Below are 25,473 nucleotides of genomic sequence, written 5' to 3'. Positions count from 1 at the left end.
TCCCTGAGGACTGATGAGGAAGCCCACTATCTTAACAGAGGTGCTGGACTCAGGATGTAGAATAAGACATATCTACATTTTGGGACATAGTTTCTGTGAGAATTTGGTTTGCTTGATTGTTATTGCATATTTGTGATAAGGTTTCCACCACTCCTTTAATCCTCCTCTCCGTGGTGGTAGGAAAGGAAGGAGAAGAAGGGATAAGGAGAAGGAAAAAGAAAAGAAAGTAAGAAGAAAAGAGAAATAGAAAAAAGAAATGGAAGAAAGGAAGAGAGAAAAAGAAATAGATGAAAAACTGTAAAGGAAGGGGATCTAGCACTGTATTTTGAAGCAGTAATTATCAAAGCTATCTGGTACTGGCTAAGAAATAGAAAGTTAGATCAATGGTACAGAACAGACATTTAACAAATGATTATAAGAGATTACAACAACTATCCAGGATATTGGGATAAGAAATTACTATTTGGTAAAAATTGCTGGGACAACTGGAATGGAGTTTAGCAGAAACTAGGTATAGATCAATATCTTAAATCATTCACTAAGTTAAGATCAAAATGGATACATGATCTAAACATAAAAGAATGTATCATAAGCAAATTAGAAGAACAAGGAACATACTACCTATCAGATTTGTGGATAGGAGAATAATTTATGAGTAAATAAGAGACAGAGAGCACTGTGAGATATAAAATGGATAATTTTGAGTACATTAAATTGCAAAGTTTTTGCACAAGTAAAACAAGTGTTGCCAAGATTATAAGGAAAGTAGAAAATTGGGAATTTTTTAACAGATAGTATCTTGCTGATATCTAGAATATATAGAGAATTTTGTCAAATTTATGGAAATAAGAGCCATTCCCTAACTGATAAATGGATGAAAGATATGTACAGACAGTTTTTGGATGAAGAAATCAAATCCACATATAGGTATATGAAAAAATGTTTTAAATTCCTACTGATTAGGGAAATGTAAACCAAAACAATTCTGAGGTATCATTTTATACCCATCAGATTGGCTAAAATGACAAAAAGACAAATGCTGGAGGGTATGTGAAAAAGTAAGGCCTCTATTACAGTGTTGGTGGAACTGTGAACCATTTGGAAAGCAATTTCAAATTATGTCCAGAAAGTTATAACCTAGCAATACTATTGCTGCATCTATTTCCCAAGGAGATTGGGGAAAAGGGAAAAGAACCTGTATGTTCCAAAATATTTATAGCAACTGTCTTTGTGGTGGCAAAGAACTGGAAGTAGAGGGGATTCCATCAATTGGGGAATGTCTAAACAAATTGTGGCATTTGATTGTTATGGAATACTGCTGCACTGTAAGAAACAAATAAACAGATTAATTAAAAAAGACTTGGAAAGAACTACATGAAATAGTGAAGAGTGAAATGAGTAGAACAAAGAGAACATTATATACAAGTATAGATTTAATGTTTGAAGAACAACTTGTGAATGTTTACTTCCAGAGAATTAACTGAAAAATGGAAACATGAAAGACATAATATCTCTATATATAAATGTGTTTTCCAGATGATATCTTATATGACATAAGGAGGGGAAGATTTGGTTGAGATACATGGAAATGAATTCTATTAGTAAAAAAAGAAATAGAAGAAAGAAATGGAAGAAAGAATGGAAGGAAAAAAGTCACCTTTTAAAAAAATACATGGAAGAGGACAAAAGGAAATCCAGAAAGAGTCAGAGAAGCAGGTTAGCTTTGAAAAGTTGAATTTGTTATATATTTTAAAAGTAAAACAAGATATATGGAATAAATATCCTTAATATATGAAACCCCCTTTTTGCTTTATCATGTATATGGAAATATTAATTTTATTTGGTGACAAGTTTAAAAGAAAAATTTATATTAAAAAATTGGAAGATAGTTTAATTAAAAATAAATAAATGTGGGTATTTTAATAACTCTGTTCTGAGTTTTCTTTGGTTCATTCTCACTAGGGAAATAAGTTTTAAATGGGAGATCTGCCCCTGTGTTACCTTTGACAAGTCACTTTCCCATCCTGGTCTTTTCCCATTTCTCCTCTTGTAAAAGGAGATGTTTGGACAAAATAATCATTAAGATCTCTTCCATTTCTAAACTCTATGATCCTCTGATTACCTCTATGCATACAAACTCCAAGTCTAAAAATCTAGTCCTGACTTATCTTCTAGGTCCTCCCCTCCAGCTGAGTACCTATGATTATGCCCAAACTAAGTCCAAAATAGAGTACATTATTTTCTTCCTAGAGCCACTCATCTTTCTGACTTCTATGCATCTGTATGTGGCACTACCACTCACTCATTTTTTCATATTTGAAACCTTGACATTATCTTTGACTCTTCCCTCACTCACTAACTAATGCAATCATTTCTTGAGTCTTATCATTGCTTGGTGTGAAAATCAGAGATTCACAGAGTATGAGTCGGGGAAACATTTCAAAGGCCATTTCACCCAACCTATTCCTGAACAAGAAGCTGTTCTAGAACACAGACAGTCCATGGTCAAATCCACTTCCCTTGAAGACTTCCAGTAAGGTGGAATGTGTACTTTCCAGGGCAGCCCATTCCACTTTTGGATAACTGAAAGTAGGTTACTCTCTCTTGCCCTCTTCTTTACATCAAGTCTAAATTCACCACTTTAGCTTATACCTATTACTCCTTGTTATGCTCTCTGAGACCAAGAAAAATGAGCCTAATATCTTTTTTACGGGGCAAGTATAGCTTTCATATTCCTCTTAAATTTTCATTTCTCTAGACTACGTACTTCTGCTTTCTTCATGAGGTATAATCTTGGGGCCATGTTGGTTATCATCCCATAGATACCTTCTTGCTTAACAATATCTATTCAGAATGTATCCTCTTTGAGGTCACAATTTATTTTGTTTTTTTGCATTCCTGGCACCTAGTACAGTGCCTGGAACATAACAGGCACTGGGTCAGTGTTTCTTTAATTCCTAAAATACAGCAACCAAAATTGCACACAATATTCTAGCTGGACTCTGAGCAGGACAGAGTATATAGTGTGGGGCCATCACTTCCTAATTCCTAGAAGTTTTCCTCTCTTAACATAGCTTAACAATGTATTAACTTTCTTGACTGACATCATATTGCTGACTCATACTGAGCTTGGAATCAAGACCTTTTTTAGAGAAATTCTTGTCTCTTCTAACCCATCTTATATATGAATGATCCCTTTCATCATAATCATTAGCAGCAGCAGTAGCAGCAGCAAAACAACAGCATTTAGTGAGCACTTGAAAAACACCTTCCTGGCCTTCAAAGAGATCACATTCTAATGGGAAGATAACATGTAAACAATTCTGAACATTGTATGTAAACAATAGTCATAAGCTATGACTTACTAAGTATTTTTTATAATACTAAATATAAATTTGCCATAATAATAATAAATATAGAAATAATATAAATATAATAATAAATAGCATCTACATAGTGTCTACTCTTTGGAAGAAACCTCAGAGAGGGGAGATGTTGGTGGGAAAGAAAGGTTGGACCAAAAAGACCTCTTGCAGAAGACTTGTTCTGAATTTTGAAAAGAGCTGAGGAAGCCAGAGAGAGCATTCCAGGCTTGTGTGAACAGGCAATGAAAACACTTGGCATCAGTAGATGAAGTGTCATGTGTAAGGAACAGTGTTTCTGGCTCATCGAATATTTTGTGTTTGTGTGGGGGTAAAGTGTAAGAAGCTTAGAATGATAGGAAAGGTCTTGGTTGTGAAGGATTTTAAAAGCCAAACAGAGGATTTTATAACTGATCCTGGAAGTAATAGGAGCCACTGGAGTTTATTGCATAGGAAGAGAGGGTGATATGGTTAGATCTATGCTTTGGGAAGATCCTTTTGGCAGCTAAGTGGAAAAAGGTCCAGAGTGGGGAAAGGCTTGGAGCAAGAATACCAATCAGAAGACTATTGAAATATTCTAGGAATGAATTATTGGGACTTATACCCTAGTGATAGCTGTGTGAGTTAAGAGAATGGGAATTTCCATGTGAACTGGAATGACCTCCAGGAATTGATGTAGAATGAAAGGAGCAGAACTAGGAGAATTTTATACACAGAGATGGATATGCTATGGCACAATGAAATGTAATGGATTTCTCTACTAGAAGCAATGCAATGATCCAGGACATTTCTGAGGGACCTATGAGAAAGAATGCTATCCATATCCAGAGAAAGAACTGTGGGAGAAGAAACACAGAAGAAAAACAATTGCTTGATGACATGGGTTGATGGGGATATGACTGGGGATGTAGTCTCTAAATGATCACCCTAGAGCAAATATCAATAATATGGAAATAGGTCTTGATCAATGACACATGTAAAACTCAGCGCGATTGTGCATTGGCTATAGGAGGGGGGTGGGAGAAGGGGAGGGAAAAGACATGAATCATGTAACCATGGAAAAATCTTCTTAATTAATCAATAAAGAAAGAAAAAAAGAATGGGAATTTATAGCAGAGATATTGTGAAGGCAGAAAGGACAGGTCTTGGAAACATTTTGGATTTGTGGGGTGAGTGTAAGTGAGAAGTTAAAGATACCAATGAATTTGTGATTATGGGTGACTGGCAGGATAATAGTGCTCTCATCTGTAATACTGAAGTTTGGAGAAGTTGGGGGAAGGGTCAGAGAATGACAAGTTTTGGCTATGTGATTTTGAGATGTCTAAAGGACATCTAGTTAAGATGTACAACAGGTAGTTAGAGATGTGAAAGATGAGATCAGAAGCCCAATATCCAGGCTGGATAAATAGATCTGAGAATTATTTGTAAAAAATTGATACATTAGAATTCTTGGGAGTTGACAAAACCACCAGGTGAGATAGTCAAGAGAGAAATAATTCCTTGGAGTTAATGACAGTGACTTAAATGAAGAGTTAGCAAAGGATATTGAGATGGAGTAGTCAAAGAGGTGGGTAAAGAACTGGGAGAGGGCAGTGTGATGAAAACCTAGGGAAAAACTATTCAGAAGAAGATGATCAACATTGTCAAAGGTTATAGAGATGTCAAAAAGAATAAGAATTAAAGAAATTACATTAAATTTGGCAATTAAGAGATCATTGGTAACTGAATTTTTATATTTTATTTTTCCAATTATATATAAAAATAATTTTTAACATTTGTTTTAAAAAATATTCCAAATTCTCTCCTTCCCTCCTACTTTGAAAAGACAAGCAATCTGACATAGATGTACATATGTTTGGTTATGCAAAACATATTTCCATATTAGTAATGTGAAATAAAACACACACCAAATTCCTCTCCTTCTGAGAAAAATAAAGTAAATAAAAAAGTATCCTTTGATCTGCATTCATTCTCCATCAATTCTTTCCCTGGAGGTGGACAACATTTTCCATCATAAGTCCTTAGGGATTGTTTTGGATCATTGTATTGCTGAGAATAACTGTCATTCACAGTTAATCGTCATATGATATTGCTGTTACTGGGTATATTTTTCTCCTGGTTCTGCTCACTTCACTTTGCTTCAGTTCATATAACTCTTTCCATGTTGTTCTGAGAGCATCCTGTTTGTCATTTCTTAGAGCACAATAATATACCATCACAATTATAAATCACAATTTGTTTAATTATTCCTCACTTTATGGGCATTCCTTCAGTGAATAATTCTTTGCCATCACAGAAACAGTTGCTCTAAATATTTTTGTACATATAGGTCCATTTCTTTGTTTCTTTGTTTCTTTCTTTGTTTGTTTCTAATTAGACCTAATAATGATATTGCTCGGCCAAAGATCATGCATGATTTTATAGCCCTTGGAGCATAGCTTCAATTTATTCTCCAGGATGGTTGGATCAGTTCACAACTCCACCACAATGCATTAGTATCCCAACATTTGTCATTTTCCTTTTCTGACTTATTAGCCAATCTGATAGGCATGGGATGGCACCTTAGAGTTGTTTTAATTTGTATTTCTCTAATCAATAGTGATCCAGAGGATTTTTTCATATGACTATAGGTGTCTTTGAATCTTCATCTGAAAACTGCCTGTTCATATCCTTTGACTCTACCAATTAGGAATGAGTTGTAGTCATATAAATTTGACTCATTTTTCTATATATTTGAGAAATCAGGTCTTTATCAGAAAAACTTGGCATAAATTCCATGTCCCCTCCCCAACCCAGTTTTCTGTTTACCATTTAATCTTGGCTGCATTGGTTTTATTTGTGCAGAACCTTTTAAATGTGATTAAATAAAAATTATCCATTTTGCATCCTGAAATACTTACTTTCGTATTGTCATAATTTCTTCCCCTGCCTGTGGTTCTTTCAGATAAGACATTCCATGCTTCCCTAATTTGCTTACAATATGACCTTTTATGTCAAAAATCATGTATCCATTTTGAATTTATCTTGGTACACAGATATTGGTTTATACTTAGTTTCTGCCAAACTGCTTTCCTATTTTCCCAGCAATTTTTGTCAAATAGCGAGTGCTTGTTCCCATAGCTTGGATCATTGTTTTTAAAATTAAATCAAATTTTATCAAATACTAAATTACTATGGTTATTTACTATTGTGTATTGCGTACCTAATTGATTCCGTTGATCCACAACTCTATTTCTTAACCAATACCAGAATATTTTGTTGATGACTGCTTTGTAATGTAGCATGAGATCTGGTACTGCTAGATTACTTTCCTTCACATTTTTTAATTGATTACTTTGATATTCTTGATCTTTTGTTCTTCCAGATGAATCTTATTAGTCTTTCTAGCTCTATAAAACATATTTTTTAATAGTTTGATCACTATGGCACTGAATAAGTAAATTGATTTAGGTAGACTTATGATTTTCATTGTATCGGCTTGGCCTACCCATGAGCAATGAATATTTCTCTGATTGTTTATATCTGACTTTATTTGTGGAAAAAGTGTTTTGTAATTGTGTTTCTATAGTTTCTGGGTTTGTCTTGGCAGGTAAACTCCCAAGTATTTTATAGTATCTGTAGTTATTTTAAATGAAATTTCTCTTTCCATCTCTTCCTGCTGAACTCATTGAAAATACCTAGGAGAATTGGTGATTTATGTAAACTTATTTTATATCTTGTAACTTTGCTGAAGTTGACAATTATTTCAACAAGTTTTTTAGTAGGTTCTTTAGGATTCTTTAAGTATATCAACATATGATCTGCAAAGAATGATGATTTTGTTTCCTCATTGCCTATTCTAATTCCTTACATTTTTTCTTCTATAATTACTATAGTTAGCATTTCCAGTGAAATAATGAATAATAGTGGTGAGAATCTTTGATTCACTCCTGATCTTATTGGGAAGACTTCTAGTTTATCCCCATTATAGATAATGCTTGCTGATTTTTTTAGAGAGATATTACTTATTTTGAAAGCTCCATTTATTTCTATACTTTCCATGGCTTTTTAATGGGAATGAATATTATATTTTGTCAGCAGCTTTTTCTGCATCTATTGAGTTAATCATATGATTTTTGTTGCTTTTTGTTGTTGATATGATCAATTATGCTGATAGTTTTCCTAATATTGAACCATCCCTGAATTATTGGTATAAATCCCTTCCTAGTAATAGCATATAATTCTTGTGATATATTGTTGTAATCTCTTTCCTAGCATTTTGTTTTTTTAAAAAAAACACCTTCCATTTTACAAACAATACTGTGTATTGGTTCCAAGCCAGAAGAGTGGTAAGGGCTAGGTGATGGGGGTCAACTGACTTGCTCAGGGTCACACAGCTAGGAAGTGTCTGAGACCAGATTTGAACCCAGGAACTCCCATTTCTAGGCCTGACTCTCATTGAGCCACTAAGCTGCCTCCACTGGTATGTCACTTAAAATTTTTGAATCAATATCCATTAAGGAAATTGGTCTATGGTATTCTTTCTCTGTTTTAACTCTTTCTGGTTTAGGTATCAGCACCATATTTGTGTCATAAAAGGAATCTTGTAGGACTCCTTCATTGTCTGTTTTCCTAAAGAATTTATATGTATTGGAATTAGTTGTTCTTTGGTAGACTACACTTGTGAATCTATCTGGTCCTGGGGATTTTGTCTTAGGGAGGGCATTTATAACTTGTTCAATTTCCCTTTCAAAGATGGAGTGGAGTATATTATTTCCTCTTCTGTTCATATGGGCAGTTTATATTTTTGCAAATATTCATCCATTTCATTTAGATTGTCAGATTTATCAGCATACAACTGAACATTACTTGCTTTAATTTCCTTTTCATTGGTGATTAATTTACTCTTTTCATTTAATTTTTGATATTGTCGATTTGATTTTCTTCTTTATTTAGAATTAACCAATTGTCTATTTGTATAACTCACCCCTCCTGCTCCTGCCTCCTATAAAAACAGGTCCTAGATTTATCTATTAGTTCAATGGTTTTCTTACTTTCAATTTTATTAATCTCAACTTTGATTTTCAGGTTTTTCAAACTGGTGTTTAGTTGGAGATTTAAAATTTGTTCTTTTCCCAATATGCCCAATTCATTGATCTGATTTTTCTGTATTTTTAAACATTTAGACATATAAATTTCTCCCTAAGTATTGCTTTGGCTGCATCACATAAATGTTGGTTTGTTGTGTCATTGTTTTTATTCTCTTTAGTGAAATTATTATTTGTTTCTATGGTTTGTTCTTTGACCTACTCATTCTTAGGATTAGATTATTTAGTCTCCAATTAATTAATCATCTTCTGTCTTAGAATGGATATTAGTATTAGTTCCAAGGCAGAAGAGTAAGAAGGGATAAGAAATTGGGGCTAAGTGACTTGCCAGGATGTACATCTAGGAAATATCTGAGGCTAGATTTGAACCCAATACTTCCTGGTACTCTATCCACTAAGTCACCTAGCTATCCCTAATTAATTTTTAATTTTTTTCACAACCCTTTATTTTTTTCCCCATACATCTGAAATGTATGCATTCAAGATTTCTGTTTTTCTGCATTTGGTAGTGAGGTTTTTATGGCCTAATACATGTTTAATTTTTGTGTAGGAGTCATGTACCACTGAGAAAAAGGTCTAGTCCTTTCTATACACTTAATTTTCTCTAGAGGTCTATCATATCTAGCATTTCTAAAATTCTGTTCATCTCCTTAGAGTCTCCTTTTATTTTTTGGTTCTATTTATTTATTTCTGAGGGGAGAAAGCTGAGGTCCCCCACTAGTATAATTTTACTGTCTATTTTTTCTATAACTTATTTAACTTTTCTGTTAAGAATTTGGATGCTATATCACTTAGTACTGATATTACTTCATTTTCATGCCTTTTATCAAAATGTAGTTTCCCTAGTTATCTCTTTTAATTAGATTTATTATTTTTTTTTGCATTGTTGGACATTATGATTACTATGCCTGCCTTTAAAAAAATATCAGCTGGGGGCAGCTGGGTAGCTCAGTGGAGTGAGAGTCAGGCCTAGAGACGGGAGGTCCTAGGTTCAAACCCGGCCTCAGACACTTCCCAGCTGTGTGACCTTGGGCAAGTCACCCCATTGCCCACCCTTACCACTCTTCTACCTAGGAACCAATACACAGAAGTTAAGGGTTAAAAAAAATCAGCTGAAGCATTATAGATTCTGCTCTAATCCCTTATTTTTTCCATCTCTCTTTCTGTCTCTATCTGTCTCTGCCTCTGTCTCTTTGTTTCTGTCTCTATCTCTCTGTTTCAAGTGTTTCTTATAAACCACAAAATGTCAAATTCTGGTTTTTAATCTACCTTCTTATCTACTTCCATTTTATGGGTGAATTTATCCCATTCATATTGACAATTATGATTAATAGCTGTGTATTTATCCCCATCCTATTCCCCCATCCCCATTTAGTCTCTCTATTTTTATTCTGTCTCTCCTCAAAAATCTATTTTGCTTCTGATCATTGTCTTTCCCAATCTGCCCTCCCTTTTACTACCCTCTTCTTCTCTTTTCTTCCTTCCCTATCACTTCCTGTATGTCAAAATACATTTTTTTACCCAACTGATCGTGCATGTTATTCATTCTGTGAGCCAATTTTGATGAGAGTATGGTTCAACCATTACTCACCACCTCCCTCTCTTCCTCTCCACTGTCAAAGCTCTGCCTTTTTTGTCTCTTCCATATCAGATAATTTATCCCTATTCTAACCTATCTTTCCCCCCTTCTCTCACTGTATTTTTCTTTCTCACCCTTTAATTTATTTTTTTGAAATCCTCTCATTATAGTTAACTCACACCCAGGTCTTCTATGTATACTCCTTTGAACTATCCTAATAATGAGAAAGTTCTCAGGAGTTAAAAATATCATCTTCTCATGTAAGAATGTAAACAGTTTAATCTTATTGAATTCCTTATGATGTCTTTTTTTTTTAACTCTTTATGCTTTTCATAAGTCTTGCATCTGAATTTCAGATTTTCTATTCAATACTGGTCTTTTCATCAGAAATGCTTGAAATTCCTCTATTTAATTGAATATCCACTTCTTCCCTTGAAGGATTATACTCAGTTTTGCCAGCAGGTTAGAAAGCATTGAATGATGAGATCAGAAAACTGAATGAACCCATGTTTAAGACTTTAAATTTATCCCAGTTAAATTTCATCCTATCAGATTCAATGCAATATTCCATATGTTGCTAGCTAGACTTTCTAATTTTGTGTCACCTGAGGTTTTTGTAAGTTTTCCTTCTTTGCCTTTGTACATGTTGTTGATAAACATTAAATAGCACAGGTTCAAGCATTAGCCCAAGATCCTTGGGCTACTCTGCTGTAGACCTTATCAGTTGTGCTATTGGAAATTTTGAGGTCTTTGAAGTGCATTTCCCATGAGCCCACTGGCTTCCTGTCATTGCATGCTGATGTAGACAGGAAGATAAAATTGAGGGGCTAGTGTTCCTCTTCCCCTTTTCTTCTTATTATGGCATGGTGAGAGCTGGGAACAGCAGCCCTTTTGAACAGCTTAAGCTAGCATGGCACATGGTTTTATTTTCTAGTGATTACTAATAAATGTTACAAAAACCATGATATTTTTAAAGTTATCATTATATATTAATTTTATTTTTTACACAGTGAACACTGAATTATTAATGACTCTGCCTTGGGTCCAGACATCCACAAAGCTCTAAGTCCATCAAGCACATCACTGTTTAACTGAACACACAATCTGTCTCCATCTTTCCTAGCAGAATAGCTTGAGGGACTGTTGAAAGTTTGGTCAAAATATAAATAAACTAAATTTACAAAATTCTCTTGCTAGAGAATATTTAGGTTGGAGAAGAGAAGTTCTCAGCCCCGATGTGACAACGACCACATCTATATTTATAGGGATATTATGTAGAAGAGGAATTGGACTTATTAAATTTGATCTTAGAAGGCAGAACCAGAAGCGGTGACTGGAAGGGGGCAAAAAGGTAAATTTGGACTTGTCACGACAAATTTCCTAACAAGTAGAGCTGTCCAAAGGAGAACTGAACTGCTTCAGGGGATGGTAGATTCCCTTTCCTAATTGGAAGTCTTTAAACAGAGGTCATTCCTCCTCAAATTGCATTCATCTGGAGTTCTCCATCGTGCCTCAGAAACCTCTTTATCTTAGAAGATTACCTCAGTCCTGAAATTCACTCCTGGCAGTAACTGTATGCCCCTGGTGCTCCTCCTCTGATTGGATTGTGGAAGGCTCTCCTGGAACCTCCATTTAAGACAGGTGCTCAGAGCATCCATCTCTTCCTTTCTCACCAGACTTCACTCTTCTGGACTACCTCAATCATATTCTTAAATTGGTTCCCTCTTCTCCTTCACTTTACTGCTTTTCAGCTTTCTTTTACACCTTGTCTTCCTCACTGAGACAAAAACTCCTTGAGGACTGAGATTATATTTCTTTTCATTTTTGTGCTCCCACTGTTTAGCACAATGCCTGGCACATAGTAAGCATGCATTAAATAAACATTAGTTAACTGAGAATACCACTTCTTGGGTATGATCATATTGTCATCCATGCAGACCCTCTATCAACTCTCATTAAGCTGAATTTGACCTAGCCACTGGGATTCCTAGTTAGGACTCTGGTAAACTTGTCAAAAATGTGGTTAGTGTTGACTGACATGTTCTACCATCCTTATTGGGTTGTTATGAAGAAAGTACTTTGTAGAGGCTTCTTGGTGGCTCATTGGATAGAGAGCCAGACCTGGAGTTGGGAGGAGGTACTGTGTTCAAATCTAGCCTCAGATATTTCCTAACTTACTGCTCTTCTGCCTAGGAACTGCTATTTAATACCAATTCTAAGACAAAAGGTAAGGGTATATAAAAAAAGAAAGTGCTTTGTATCCTGTACAGAACTGTTATAATATCAACTATTGATTGGCCTGGTCTATTGGGGAATTTACATTCCACTGTAGGGAGATTGTCTTACATTTATCACACTCCTTCATTCTGAAGCCCATTATATCCTGCCCATAATGGGATCTTGAGGAAAAGAAAGTCACCAGGATGTGTAAGGTAGATTTCACTCAATTCAATTCAATTCAGTGAATTTATTAAGTATCCAAGGAACTAGATCTGGGAGAGAGTTTTTAAAATTTTTTTTATAACATTCATTAAAATTTTTTTTTAGTTCCAAATTCTCTCTCTTCATCCAGATCCTTGGAGAAGTTTTTTTGTTTTGTTTTGTTTTTAGAAGATCCTGAAACATAGAACAACTGAGTACATTAATAAATAAGTTTTGAGTGAGGGGGATATCCAAAGATTCCTGGGCTCAGGGAGCTCATGGTGTAGCTGGATGGATTAGAACCTGTGGACTTAGAGTGGTTGAAGGAAACTGACCAACCTACATATCACCAAATGTAAGCCAATGTGGACTGTGAGCTTTAGTGCCCTAAAGAATAAGGAAGGGCTCTGAGGCAGATGGAGGGGGTAAAGGGGAGGGGTAAATAAGGAAAATATCTTAGATAGGAGAGTTTCTGAGCAATGAGATAAATGAGGTTTTTGGTCTGGGTTAAACTAATCACTGGGCATCAGTTTAGAACATACATAGAACATACAAGAGCATGTATGTGTGTGACAATTGTCCTCTTTCTTAAAGCATAAGATCCTACAGAGACAGGAGACCTTTCATTTCTTTCTTGAGTATCTGATATTTCTGTCATTTTCTTCTGTATGGTTTCATTTCCATAAGTTCTGATTACCCAAGTCAAGTCTTCATGGGTGAGGGAAAAGTAGACAAGAGATAATAATCAAACTGTTGTCTTAAATCCTTATTTTTTACAGCCCCCCTCCACCTCTAGTCAGGCCAGGCTCCTCATTGTGACACAAAAATGTACTCCTTTGTAGTATATCATGATGAGCCCTGAATTTTAAATGGGAACTTCACAGAGTAAGCCTGGCCATTTTTTCACATGAAAGGGTTCTAATTATTTTTCAATGATCATTCCCTTCCCCTCCCTTACCCCATCCTTTGTTGTATCTTCTCTTCTCTGGGTTAAACAAAACTAGCTCTTCGATTGAGCCTTGTATGTCATGAGATTCCACGTCCTGTGATTCTGAGATGTTGCTAGATAAGACCAGAATCCAGGGTAAATATGGCTTCCTATTCTTATATTAGGGCAGCCTAAAGTTGCCTAAGATTTTTGGCTGCCACATCACTGCTGACTCAGACAAGCAAGACTATGAGGTCTTTTTCACATGGTCTCTGTTAAGCAAGGTCTTCATCCTATCCTTTTGCAATTGAATTTAAGTGCTGGGCTTGACATTTATCTTTAATTGAATATTATCTCTTGTTACATTGCACCCGAGATCCAAACTTGTTGTGACTTTTTTTGTATCCTGATTCTATCTTCCCAAATGATAGCTCTCCTCAGTCTTGGCATCTCAAGTTCCCTTCAAGGCTCAGCTCAAGTATGACCTCCAAAAAAAGACTTTTCTTCTGCCCATTTTGTTAAAGCTCTATCCCTCCTGATCATTTTGTTTTTGTTATATATACATTTTGTATTTATTTATCTGTATATATATTCTATTCCCTTACTAGAATGTAAGCTCCTTTACGTAGTGACTATTTAATTTTTGTCAGTGCCTCACACTGTACATAGAAGATAATAAATATAGGTTGTGTTTAATTTCAGAAGCATATTATCTATGTCTTTATTTAATGAATTGATAAAAAATAATTGGGCAGGACAGAAAACAGAATCCTGGAACCCAGGCTTATGCCATGGCTGATATCACTCTCTTAATCAATACTCTTTGGGTATTATTATTCTTTCAATCAGTTATGAGTTCAGCTAACTGTATTATCATTGAGCTTCATTTTTCATCCATCTCATTCATAGCAACATTAAGAGAAGATTACTGATTACTGAAACTGAGGGACATTGTGCCTGTGGCATTTCCCATGTCTCCTGTCTATTCCAGTAACTCTGTCAAAAAAGCAGTTGACGTTAATCTGGTGGGATTTGGGCCTTAATGATGAACCTTTACTAGTTCCTAGTGATCACTGCTTTCCTTCATTGATGCTCATGGATCTTCCTCTTAATCATACCTCCTAGAATTTTATCAGGTACTGATAATTGGCTGAATACAGGTTATTGTATAATACGTTATGTCTATGGCATTTCCATGAGCTACCAATATAGTAAACTTGTCAACAAAACCTGTCACCACTGTACTTAATGAAGGCAGGCACAAACAAAAAGAAAGATGCTTAAGCATTTACCTGTCTCAGCCTTGGTCATGCTTATTGGGGAATGTTATGATTCAATCACTTATTTCCACCTGGCCAAATTAAATCTCTCTTCCCACATCAGGGCAATGAGAGCCAGAAATAGTACTTTCAGGGATTAAGCAATTTTGTTTCCCTCTAAAGTACTCAAACTCAGGTCCAGGGGACATGTTCTGAGGTCTAGGAGGCAAGTTTGGTTTGGTCCCCTCCCAATGGTGCTCAAAGACATATGTTCTCCCAAGGAGAAGGGACACTGTCCCAAAGATGGATACAAGCCCAGTGTTGCCTGTTCCCATAGTTGACTCACCTTCTGTGCTCAGTTTCCCTTTTGAATAGAGACTTGCCTGAGGTGTTTTTGTGTTTGGGGGAGGGGGTTACAAGGAATCCTAATAAACTAGACAATACATTTACTCTGGAAAGATGAGGAGGGATTAGGGGAAATAGAGGACTGGAATTGGACATGGGCAAGGGAACAAGGAGGTCTATCTGAAGGACTTTTGGGAGAGAGGCATATGAAAGATAGAGAAAAAGGAGAAAAAGCCAGAGCTGGGTAATGAGCTGGGGAGGGATCATCTGGGATCTGTGGGGAAGAAAGGAGAGATGGGGTGCTGCCTATTTATCTCCATGAAAATCTCAGAAGTAAAGTGGAGTATGACATGGTCATGAAATAGGTATCAGGTACTTGGATGAAGCCACAGTTTTGGGAGGAAGAAATTGTATAAGGAGAGATGGTAGATGGGATGGAGAGAAAAGGGAGAGGGCATTTTGTTAAGGGGCTTGTAAATTCCTGGTGAGAAATTTATGATATGATCTAACATTACCTCTATCTCTATCACCACTGATGCTTTCCTCCAGTGTCTGAATTATCGTTCCCCCCACTCCCCACCTACCCATGATACTGAATATCTCACAAAACTATTTACACAAAGAAAGCACCCAGGAAATGATTTTATCTAGTGGGTTTTAATCTTATTTTATAATGGACTCCCATTAGAGAATAGGAGACTGATCTTACCAGAAAGAAGTCCCTACTTATTAAGCACAGCAAATATCCCTAAGAATAATAATCTGTCCCTGGTCCCATTAAACACACAGAAAAGTGGGGGTAGTTGGGGGCAGTGGGGATTAGGCTCTGATGATGACGTCTTTGTCATTCAACTGGTGCCAAAGGAATGTGAAGTGGGTGGTTTTCATCACAAAGACTGGATGGACAGGTAATTGAGGGAAATTGAGGTGATTCACATTTGGGCAGGGAAAGAATGAAAACAGTAAGGCCCAGAGTGATTCTATTTCCTTGAGGCAGGGTTGAGAGAGAGAGATATAAATGACTCTCAGCAGACCCAGGACTCAGCAACAGACTTGAGTAGCCACAGAGCTTGTTCTTCTCTGAACACCAGGTGAGTCTTTCCACCTTGATTTTCTTGACAATTTGATAACTGTGATGTTCATTTTAGGCATTGGGGATCTAAGGAGTATCAGAGATAGGATTAGAAATCAGAAACTGCATTGTCTATTGGGACTGATGCAAAATGGTCCTTCGTGCTACATATGGCACTTAACATATAGTTATTGTTCATTTAGGAGGTTTTGTAGAAATAGATAATCTCTAGGCTGGAAGGGATTCACAAGGGCAACAAGCTGGTTGTCATTCTGCCTGAAGATAGAAAGTTTCTTCATTTTGAAAATGGGGAAGACTTGGAAGGGGGAGAGGGGAATAGATCTGAAAATGCTTCCAAAGTCATACCCTTCTCACAGGGGGCTTGACTTCTCCTCACCTGGTAACATGACTGCTGACTATCCTTTCCTCTACAGGCCTATCCATATCATAGAATCATGTCTTCTCAGCAACAGAAGATGCCCTGTACCGCCCCTCCTCAAGTTAATCAGCAACAGGTGAAACAGCCCTGTCAGCCACCTCCCAAGGAGCCATGTGCCCCCCAAACCAAGGAGCCATGCCACTCCAAGGTCCCAGAGCCTTGCCATACTAAGGTGCCAGAGCCATGCCACCCCAAGGTGCCAGAACCTTGCCACCCCAAGGTGCCAGAGCCATGCCACCCCAAGGTGCCAGAACCTTGCCACACCAAGGTGCCAGAGCCTTGTCATCCCAAGGTGCCAGAGCCATGCCATCCCAAGGTGCCAGAGCCATGCACCACCAAGGTTACTCCACCTCCAGCTCAAGAGAAGTGCCCACAGGTTCCCAAGACCAAGCAGAAGTAAGATGGACCAGGACGACATCCTTCCAAGGAATCATCTATCTGCCAGATGAGGAACTTCCCTTTCCATCAGCTTTCCAGTCCAAATTGCTATCTGTACTGCTAGGGAGAGAGTTCTCCCTTGGTGCTTTTCAGCCTATAATTAGCATACTGAAACCAATTAGCAATGGTCCTGCCCTTCATTTGGGTCTTCAAAATGCCACAGAAGTCTGTCCCCACCCTGGGATTCCTAAGCACCTGGATCAGGCTGAGGCTACATTTGCCTGAGCTGGCCCTCTGGCTACATAGCTGTCAGCATAAATCTAGGAAGGCTTCAGCCTAGAAATGACTGTATCCTTCCTACTCTGATCTCATTAAATTCACTTTCCATGCGACTTCTGGTTGTATGTGTGTCATTGACTGCTTCCTGAGTCTCTTCAATCTGGGTCTCTTGTTTTTGATTTTCTTCTGGGTAGAGGGAATGTCAATATGGAGGGAGGTCTAGAAAATAACTCCTGATTTAGGAGCTCTGAACAAAGAGGAGGGATTGGGGGGAAGAGAGCAGAGGACATAGGCTTCCTGCTGAACTGGGACAACATTAGGCATCAAGCAGGAATTCAGAAAGCTCACAGTGGACAGTTATGTTGTACTACACTCCTGCCAAGCCCTCTCAGTCCACAGCCAAGTCTGAAGCACTTGGCTCCACTCCAGGATGCAGCTCACTTCCAGCATCCAAATAATCCTGCCCTCACCAGCCTACAGCAGCCAAGACATCTCAGTACTTGATAGTATAATGGAAAGGCCATTAATCTTGGAGTCCAGAAACCTAGATCTACCACTCACTAGCCAAGCAAGTTTAGGAAAATCACTTAACCTCTTTGAACTTCTATTCTTTCACCTACAATGTGAGAATAATATTTTCACTAACCATCTTGTTTTTTTTAAAAAAAGGAAAATATATTATTATTTTTTTCTTTATTAAGTGAATTGCCACTCATTCGGAGGAGACATGGCACTCACTCTCCATCTACGTATATAGAATTATAGACTCAAAAGAATTCTCTCTCTAGACCACTTCCTTTATTATACAGATGAGCAAATTGAGATTCAGGAAAAGGACACACTACATGTCAATGGTACAGCAGAGTTCAGAACACAACTTTCTGACTTTTTGGTTAAATACTGATTGAGTTAATGTTCTTTCCACTAAGCCTCTTCCTCATTCCTTTTTCTAAAACCTTTGAAGACCCGTCTATCTTTTTGACAGCAAATTCACCGAATGTCCACTGTGTTTTGATTCCTTCATGAGCGGTTTTTTTAGATTAAGTGATATATGTCTTCTTAATATGATAAATATGAAAATTCATTTTGTATGCTAGCACATGTGTAACCTACATCAAATTGCTTGCTATCTTGGGAAGGGGGTAAGGGAGGGAGGGAACATGGATTGCAGAATGTCAGAAAATGATTATTAAAAATTGTATCTACATGATAAAAGAAAGCTAGTTTGGGGTCCTGATGAGAATAAGATATCAAGAACACACCATTCCTGTCTTCAGGGAGCTTACTGTTTAGTTGGAAAGATAGGACACACCTTTTAACACATGAGGAAATAGAATATTAGGACACACTTAAAGATGCCTAGAAAATATAATTTAAAGACTGGTTGGTCTAATGTACCCACCTAGATACAGAGTAAAACATAACCAGTGAATAACTTCTGGACCTCACTATTTCTGGGTAAGACACCACTGTTTTTTCCAGTCAATCAGATTTTCAACCTTGGAGTTTGAATTTTCATTTTCTTTCTTCCTAAGTATTTAGTCTGCTATGAGTTTTATTAATGATATTTCTATAAGATTTCTCACACCTATCCCTTTCTCTCCACTCACATAAATACCACTCTAGTGCAGACCTTCATCAGTTCTTATCTGATTCCTGATGGGTCTTTTTGACTCGAGTCTTTTCCTACTCCAATCTTAGCTTCCAGAGTTAGAGTCAAATCTTTCTGCTCCATAAACTTCAGTGGTTTCCTACTTCCTCCTCTAGAATCAAATACATGCTGTTCTGTTACTCATTTAAAAACTTTCAGAACCTGACTAACCATGTTGTTCAGTCATATCTGATTCTGTGACCCCTTCCTCCCCCTCCCCATTAGGGATTTTCTTGGCAAAGATACTAGAGCAGTTTGCCATTTCTTTCTCCTGCTCATCTTACAGCTAAGGAACCTGAGGCAAACAGGGTTAAGTGATGCTCCCAGGATCACACAGCTAGTAAATGTCTGAGGACAGGTTTGAATTCTAGAAGTTGAGTCTTCCTGATTCTAGGTCCAGCACTCTATCCTCTATGCTATTATATATTTTTTAATTTTATTTCAATTTATTTACTTATTTGTTACATTAAAATACCTCACTCACTCTCTTTCCTCTTCCCTCTTAGAGAAGGCGCACTTTTAAAAAATTTAGAATATTTTCCCATAGTTACATGATTCATGATTTCAATCTCATACCCCTGCTCTCTCCTCCTCCCTCCCAAATCCAACAAGCAGTTCCACTGGGTTATACATGTATCATTGTTCAAAACCTATTTCCATGTTATTCATATCTGCAGTAGTGCAATCCTTTAACATCAAAATCCCAATCATATTCCTATCACTTTATGTGATAGATCACATCTTTTTCTATTGAATTTCCTTTTCCATAATTCTTTCTCTGGATGTGGACAGCATTCTTTCTCACAAGTTCCTCTGAATTGTCCTGGGTCACTTTATTGCTGCTAAGTAGAAAAGTCCATTGCATTTGATTGTACCATAATGTATCTATCTCTGTGTATAAGGTTCTCCTGGTTCTGCTCCTTTCACTCTGCATCAATTCCTGGAGGTCATTCCAGTTCACATGGAATTCCTCCAGTTCTTTATTCCTTTCAGCACAATAGTATTCCATCATCAACAGATACCACATTTGTTCAGCCATTCCCCAATTGATGGACACCTCCTCATTTTCCAAATTTTTTTTGCTACCACAAAGAGCACAGCTATGTTTTTTCCCTTATTATCTCTTTGGGGTACAAACCCAACAGAGGTCTGGCTGGATCAAAGGATAGGCATTCTTTTAAAGTCCTTTGGGCATAGTTCCAAATTGCTCTCCAGAATGGTTTGACCAATTTACAACTCCAACAGCAGTGTATTAGTGTCCCAATTTTGCCACATCCCCTCCAACATTTATCACTTTCTTTTGTTGCCATATTGGCCAGTCTTCTAGGTTTAAGGTGGTACCTCAGAGTTGTTTTAATTTGCATTTCTTTAATCAGGAGGGGCGGCTATGCTATTTTTACTGCTCCTAACCTACGTCTAAGTTTTTTTCATACATTACCCTCCTTCACATTCCTTAGTCCAGTAAAACTAGATTTTTTTGCTCTTCTTCACTGAGAACATGCTATCTCCTGTCTCAGTGCCTTTGTATGAACTATACCTCATTCTCAGGATGCACTTACTCCTCACCTAATTTCCTTTAAAGCTCAGATTAAATATAATCTTTTATATGAAGTATTTTATATCCCCCATACTGACCCCAGATCCTAGTATCTTTCAAACCAGAAATTACCTTATATTTATTTTGCATATGCATTCATATGTACTTTATGTATGTACATGTTGCCTCCATAATAGAGTTCCTTGAAGGAGTAATTTAATAAATCTATCTTGATTGAACTTTGAACAAGGAGGAGGAGAGGGTGTACACACTTCAGAGAAGAGTTTATTTTGAAATGTAGTTCTTCATAGTTGGCTGCATTGCACCCTTGTACTCAACTCATATTTCTTCATTGTTTTTTAAATGGTACTTATTTTTTATTCTTGGGAGACCATAGTATTCCATCATTTGCAACCACTGGTAAAATACTGTTATGGAAAAGTTAGAATTTTGTTTTAGGGAGAAATTGGGGTCATTTCCAGTTTCTCAAAGGCAATCCAGTCTGCTCTTTTCCTGTGTAATTCTGGGCCAATTTATTGCTCATTTGCAGTGTGCCCAAGATGTATAAGTTGCAAGAAAAACTTTACGAGTTGTCCATCTAACCCCACATCACATAATTCAGAGACAATAGGCATTCTTCACTTGATGTTTCTTATGTGGAATGTTATATCAAACTCTTTTGAGTAGACATGGATTTTATTCCAGAAGCCTGCTGAAATGTTCTGAAGTTTGATACAATTGGTACATTTTTATCCAAAAATAGGAGTGTCTTGAGGTCCTCATTATCTTTATGGGATCCCTCTTTGATTTGGATTCTGCACTAGAACTACTCTAAAAGAATGGCAAAAATCTTTTGTGAGTGTAGATTATTATTGTCTGATATCAATGACCAGGAAGTCATAAACTAAGTCATCACTGTTGTATATATATTTCAAAGAGTCACACAGAGGTGTGAAATATATATGAGATACACCTTGAGGCAAGAGAGCCTTTAAGGTGGTATTTTGCTCTATCAAATAAAATATCTTGTTTTTATCATCAACAAACAATAAGAACAATAAAATTTTTTTATTATTTTATATCCATTAGTCAGATAAAAGTGAGGACTACTGTGTAATACTTCTTAGAAAAATCTGCCTCTTCCCTGTTGATAATTTCATTAAGGATACCCAAGATCTGTGTATAGATTATTTTCATTAAAATTTTGTATAGATGGGAAACTATGCATATAGATCAGTAGTTGACAGATCAGCCAATGTGGGATGTGTGTGTGGGAAGAATAAGAAAGACTGAGAAGTTTTTCTCATGCCTTTGGTATCTTCCCCTCTTTCACATATCTTTTGAATAGATACTTCAATAACTGATCGTTCAACATTCCCATAATTATCTCATCTCCAGGGTAAATCTCTATATTTAACCTAATCCATATGTCTTCCTCACCTTTGTTCTCCTTAGTACTAGTTATACCTCCTCCATAAGTAGAGGTATTGTGATATTAGTATTCAAGTGTAGTATTCTACTGTCCTAGATGGTTAAAATTTTTTATTATAAAAATCATAGATTTTTTCCATCTTTTATTTTTTGTCTTCCAGTGCAATTTCCATGGTATTATTTTGCTTTGTTGTTTCTTTCACAAAGCTCTCTTTAGGCTATTTTCACCTTCAATTACTTCTCTGTTTTATAAGATATTAGTCATAATCTTCCACTATCTTTCTCTGTAAATTTATTTTCCAAAGCTATGTTGACCTTGACTGTGTAAGCTTAAAAATTAATATACAATATCTCCAAGTATTAAATTTTATAATATTTATTAATAATAACTTGAAGTAAAGGAAAATAAAAAGCTAGAGGGAACTACCCAGCCACAGCTAGAGTGAAGAGAGTGAGAGGGTGGGGTTACAGCAAACTTATTTACAATATGTAAGAACACTAAGTGGATGAAGGGAAAAGGATTCTGGGAGACGAAGTCCAAGGGTTCAAGGTTTTTAATTACACAACTGTTATATCTCTCCATTTGGCAAGTAAGTCAACTAGATGCTGACTTTGGTAGGGTTTAGGTTTTTAATTTCCTTATTATTACAGTTGGTTTACATTGGTTACACTGACCTTGGGCAAATCACTTTGCTTCTCTGATTTGTATTTCACTTTTCTATATGAAGAGAGAGTGGAACTAGATGCTCTCTAGTATACCTTTCAGATCCAGATCTATGATCCTTTCCATGATAAACTCCTGTATAAAATTATTATAATAGGTGTCTGCCATTTCTTCTGTCCACATCCCATTTTCACCATCAATAATATTTAAATAGATAAAGGTCAAAATAGTTTTCGAGGTAAGGTTAGAGTTCATGGGCTTGGAACCACTTGAAATCAATTTTTCTGTTCTAAATTGCTTATGCTATATGAATTGCTAAGGAGAGTTCTGGCTTGGTGCTTTTTTTTGGGGTGGGGTGTAAACTTTTATCTTCTGTCCTAGAATTCTATGTATTGGTCCCAAGGCAGAAGAACAATAAGTAAGAACAACAATGCAATGGGGGTTAAGTGACTTGCCCAGGGTAACACAGCTAGGAAGTGTTTGAGACCAGATTCGACCTCCCATCTCTCTGAGCCTGGCTCTCAATCTACTGAATCACCTAACTGTTCTCTCTTAGTGCTTTTTATATGGCCATCTACAGCACTTTCCATTAATTATTATGAAAAAATGTTCATAATAAACTAGCATGAGGATTAGTAATCTATGTTGTTCACAAGTCTTTTACATCTCTTATTGTTTATTCCTGATTCAATTTTTTCTAAAAAAATTTTCCATCTTCTCATCTTCTCTTATTTTCACTTTTATAGAATGTTTCTATCTCTCATTCTCTGAAGCCATTATTGGTACATATATCGCAATTATTTTCATGGTGGTCTTTTTGTAAATACTTACCATGAATCCTATAATATGAGATGATCAATTGACTCATGAAATGATCTTTCTTGTTGCTTTGAGACATTAAAGAAAACCACCTTTACCAACTTAAAAAAACACTATCTCTTTAAGGAGCATCTGTGAGTCATCTTTCCATTTAGCTGTGACTGCCTCTGTCTTCTGGTTTCACTCATACTGAGGTCTTTATTAATATAGTTCAGTTCCTCCTTTCGTCTATCTTCTCATTGGTTATAGGACAAAGCTCTCACAATTAAAGCATCCACAGCTAAGTTAAAGTTTATAGAGACTCTTTTTCAGTTTTTCTAATAGGGAAGAGGGCAGCTAGGTAATGGAATGGATTGAATGGGTCTGGAGTCAAGAAGATCTGAATTCAAATCCAGCCTCAGAAATTTACTTAACTGTGTGATCCTGAGCAAATCATTTAATCTTATTAGTTCCAGTTTCCTCATCTAGAAAGTGAGCTAGAGAAGGAAATGACAAATTATTCTAGTTTTTTTTACAAAAACAAAAAAACAAAAAAAACAAACCCGAACCAGATAGGTCATGAAAAGTTGGAAATGACTTAACAACAATAACAAGGAAGAGCTTTTTGGGTAAGGTAGGGGGAAACATATTCAGAAATGAATGTGATATTAAAACAAAAAGCATCAATAATTTTTAAAAATAAAGTTTGTGATGAATTTATGAACTATAATTTTTTTGTTTTGAGTCCTTTCATGTCACAATCAATTCTAAAACAAACCCGAGGGAGATTTTGTATTTGTATTTTTATGTTTGTTTTATTAGTTGTCATGGCCAAAATTTCATCATCACAGATGCCCAGCCTACTGGAGATGAACCTCCCTGAGTCTTTCCAGGCTAATCCACAGAAAGCAGATTTATTCTGTTGGCAGTATTATATTTCTAACCTAGACAAAATTGCCAGAGTTGCAAATTAGGAATTACCAATGTTCTTACTTCAAAGGCCAAAAAGATAAAGTTAGAAAATGTCAAATGACTACGTGAATCTCTTCTGGATGGAAAAAGGTCTTCAAAGAACTTCTTCATGGCATATTATGTATCCGTAATCTTTATCTCTTCCAACTTATGCTCCATTCCATAGAGAAGAAAAGCAGGTTTTTCTCTTTGGCAAAGACACAGGTAGGGACTGGTTAGTCAGGCACTAAGTGCGCTGAGCAGGGCGACCTGAGTTGAGAAAGTATGTGGCAATCCTCTAATTGTCACAAGATGAGTAAAAGCTCATGAACAAAGGCTGCAAGTGTTTTTACACCTAATTAAGTTTTTAAGTCTAACTGGTCTGTGAAAAAGCTCTAGGAGATCCTTTCTACAACTTAAGAGATTCAATAAAATCATGGCAAGATCTTGGGGGAAAGCAAATTAGCAGAGATCAGTCAGTGTATGACCAGAGTAAAAATCACATATAAAAGGGACTTACTAGGGGAAAAGATCAACAATAACAACAATAAACTATCTCAATTTATTTGACTCTTGTGGTGGCAACAGACCAATTCTTTTCCTGGTAGTAAATTGAATATATGATGAATGAGCTTGGCATGAGACACTCTAAGATAGTAAGCTCAAAGTAAGAAGGGAAGTTGGAATGAGTTTTAAAAGGAGGGGTAAGGAATATAGTCTCTGAAGAAGACACCTTCCTTCCTTCCTTCCTTCCTTCCTTCCTTCCTTCCTTCCTCTCTCTGGGACTTGTATTCATAGGACCTGGGTTTCTAAGGAAAACAATGGCATTTTACTTCTCTGGACCTCAGTTTCCTCTGCTGTAAGATAAAACAATGGACTAAATGATTTCTATGATCCCTTTCAGCTTTCATATTTTTAAATTATTTTATTCTATCAAACTATTATAATGTTAAAGGAGGTTAGAAATAAGGGGGTTATCACTTATTTGTGTTGTCAATCAATGGAAAGGTAATAGAAACTCTAGAAATAGGTGAAAGAAAGCAGAAAGCAGAAGCACTATGGAAGAGAAAACACTGCGACCTAAGCTGAATGATAAATTGCCTTTTGACGGGAGCTCTGCACATCTTGCTTTGTCATATTAATTATCTTAATATTTCCACCTTTGTAAGACAGGATGATGTAGTGGATAGAATGTTGGCCTTGGAATCAGGAAAACCTGGGTTCAAGTTCTATCCTTTACACTAGCTGTGTGATCCCGATTAAGTCACCACCTTTATTTGTCTCATACCTTC

At 36.5% G+C, this 25,473-nt stretch overlaps 1 protein-coding gene across 1 annotated transcript; it reads left to right on the top strand.

Annotated features, from left to right (window-relative positions):
- Window positions 1–16,508: 16,508 nt before the first annotated feature.
- LOC123245597 (cornifin alpha-like) lies at window positions 16,509–16,892 on the top strand. Its single transcript, XM_044674545.1, has one exon. It carries the CDS (start codon window positions 16,509–16,511, stop codon window positions 16,890–16,892), a length of 384 nt encoding a protein of 127 aa, XP_044530480.1.
- Window positions 16,893–25,473: the final 8,581 nt, after the last annotated feature.

The sequence above is a fragment of the Gracilinanus agilis genome, chromosome 4 (genome assembly GCF_016433145.1).
Source record: "Gracilinanus agilis isolate LMUSP501 chromosome 4, AgileGrace, whole genome shotgun sequence".
NCBI lineage: Eukaryota > Metazoa > Chordata > Mammalia > Didelphimorphia > Didelphidae > Gracilinanus > Gracilinanus agilis.
The sequence above is the reverse complement of the archived record's forward strand: the minus strand, read 5'-3'. Positions and strand labels throughout refer to the sequence as shown.

Coding starts and splice junctions, on each gene's coding strand:
- LOC123245597 (XM_044674545.1), top strand. CDS start 16,509: ATGTCTTCTCAGCAACAGAAGATGCCCTGTACCGCCCCTCCTCAAGTT.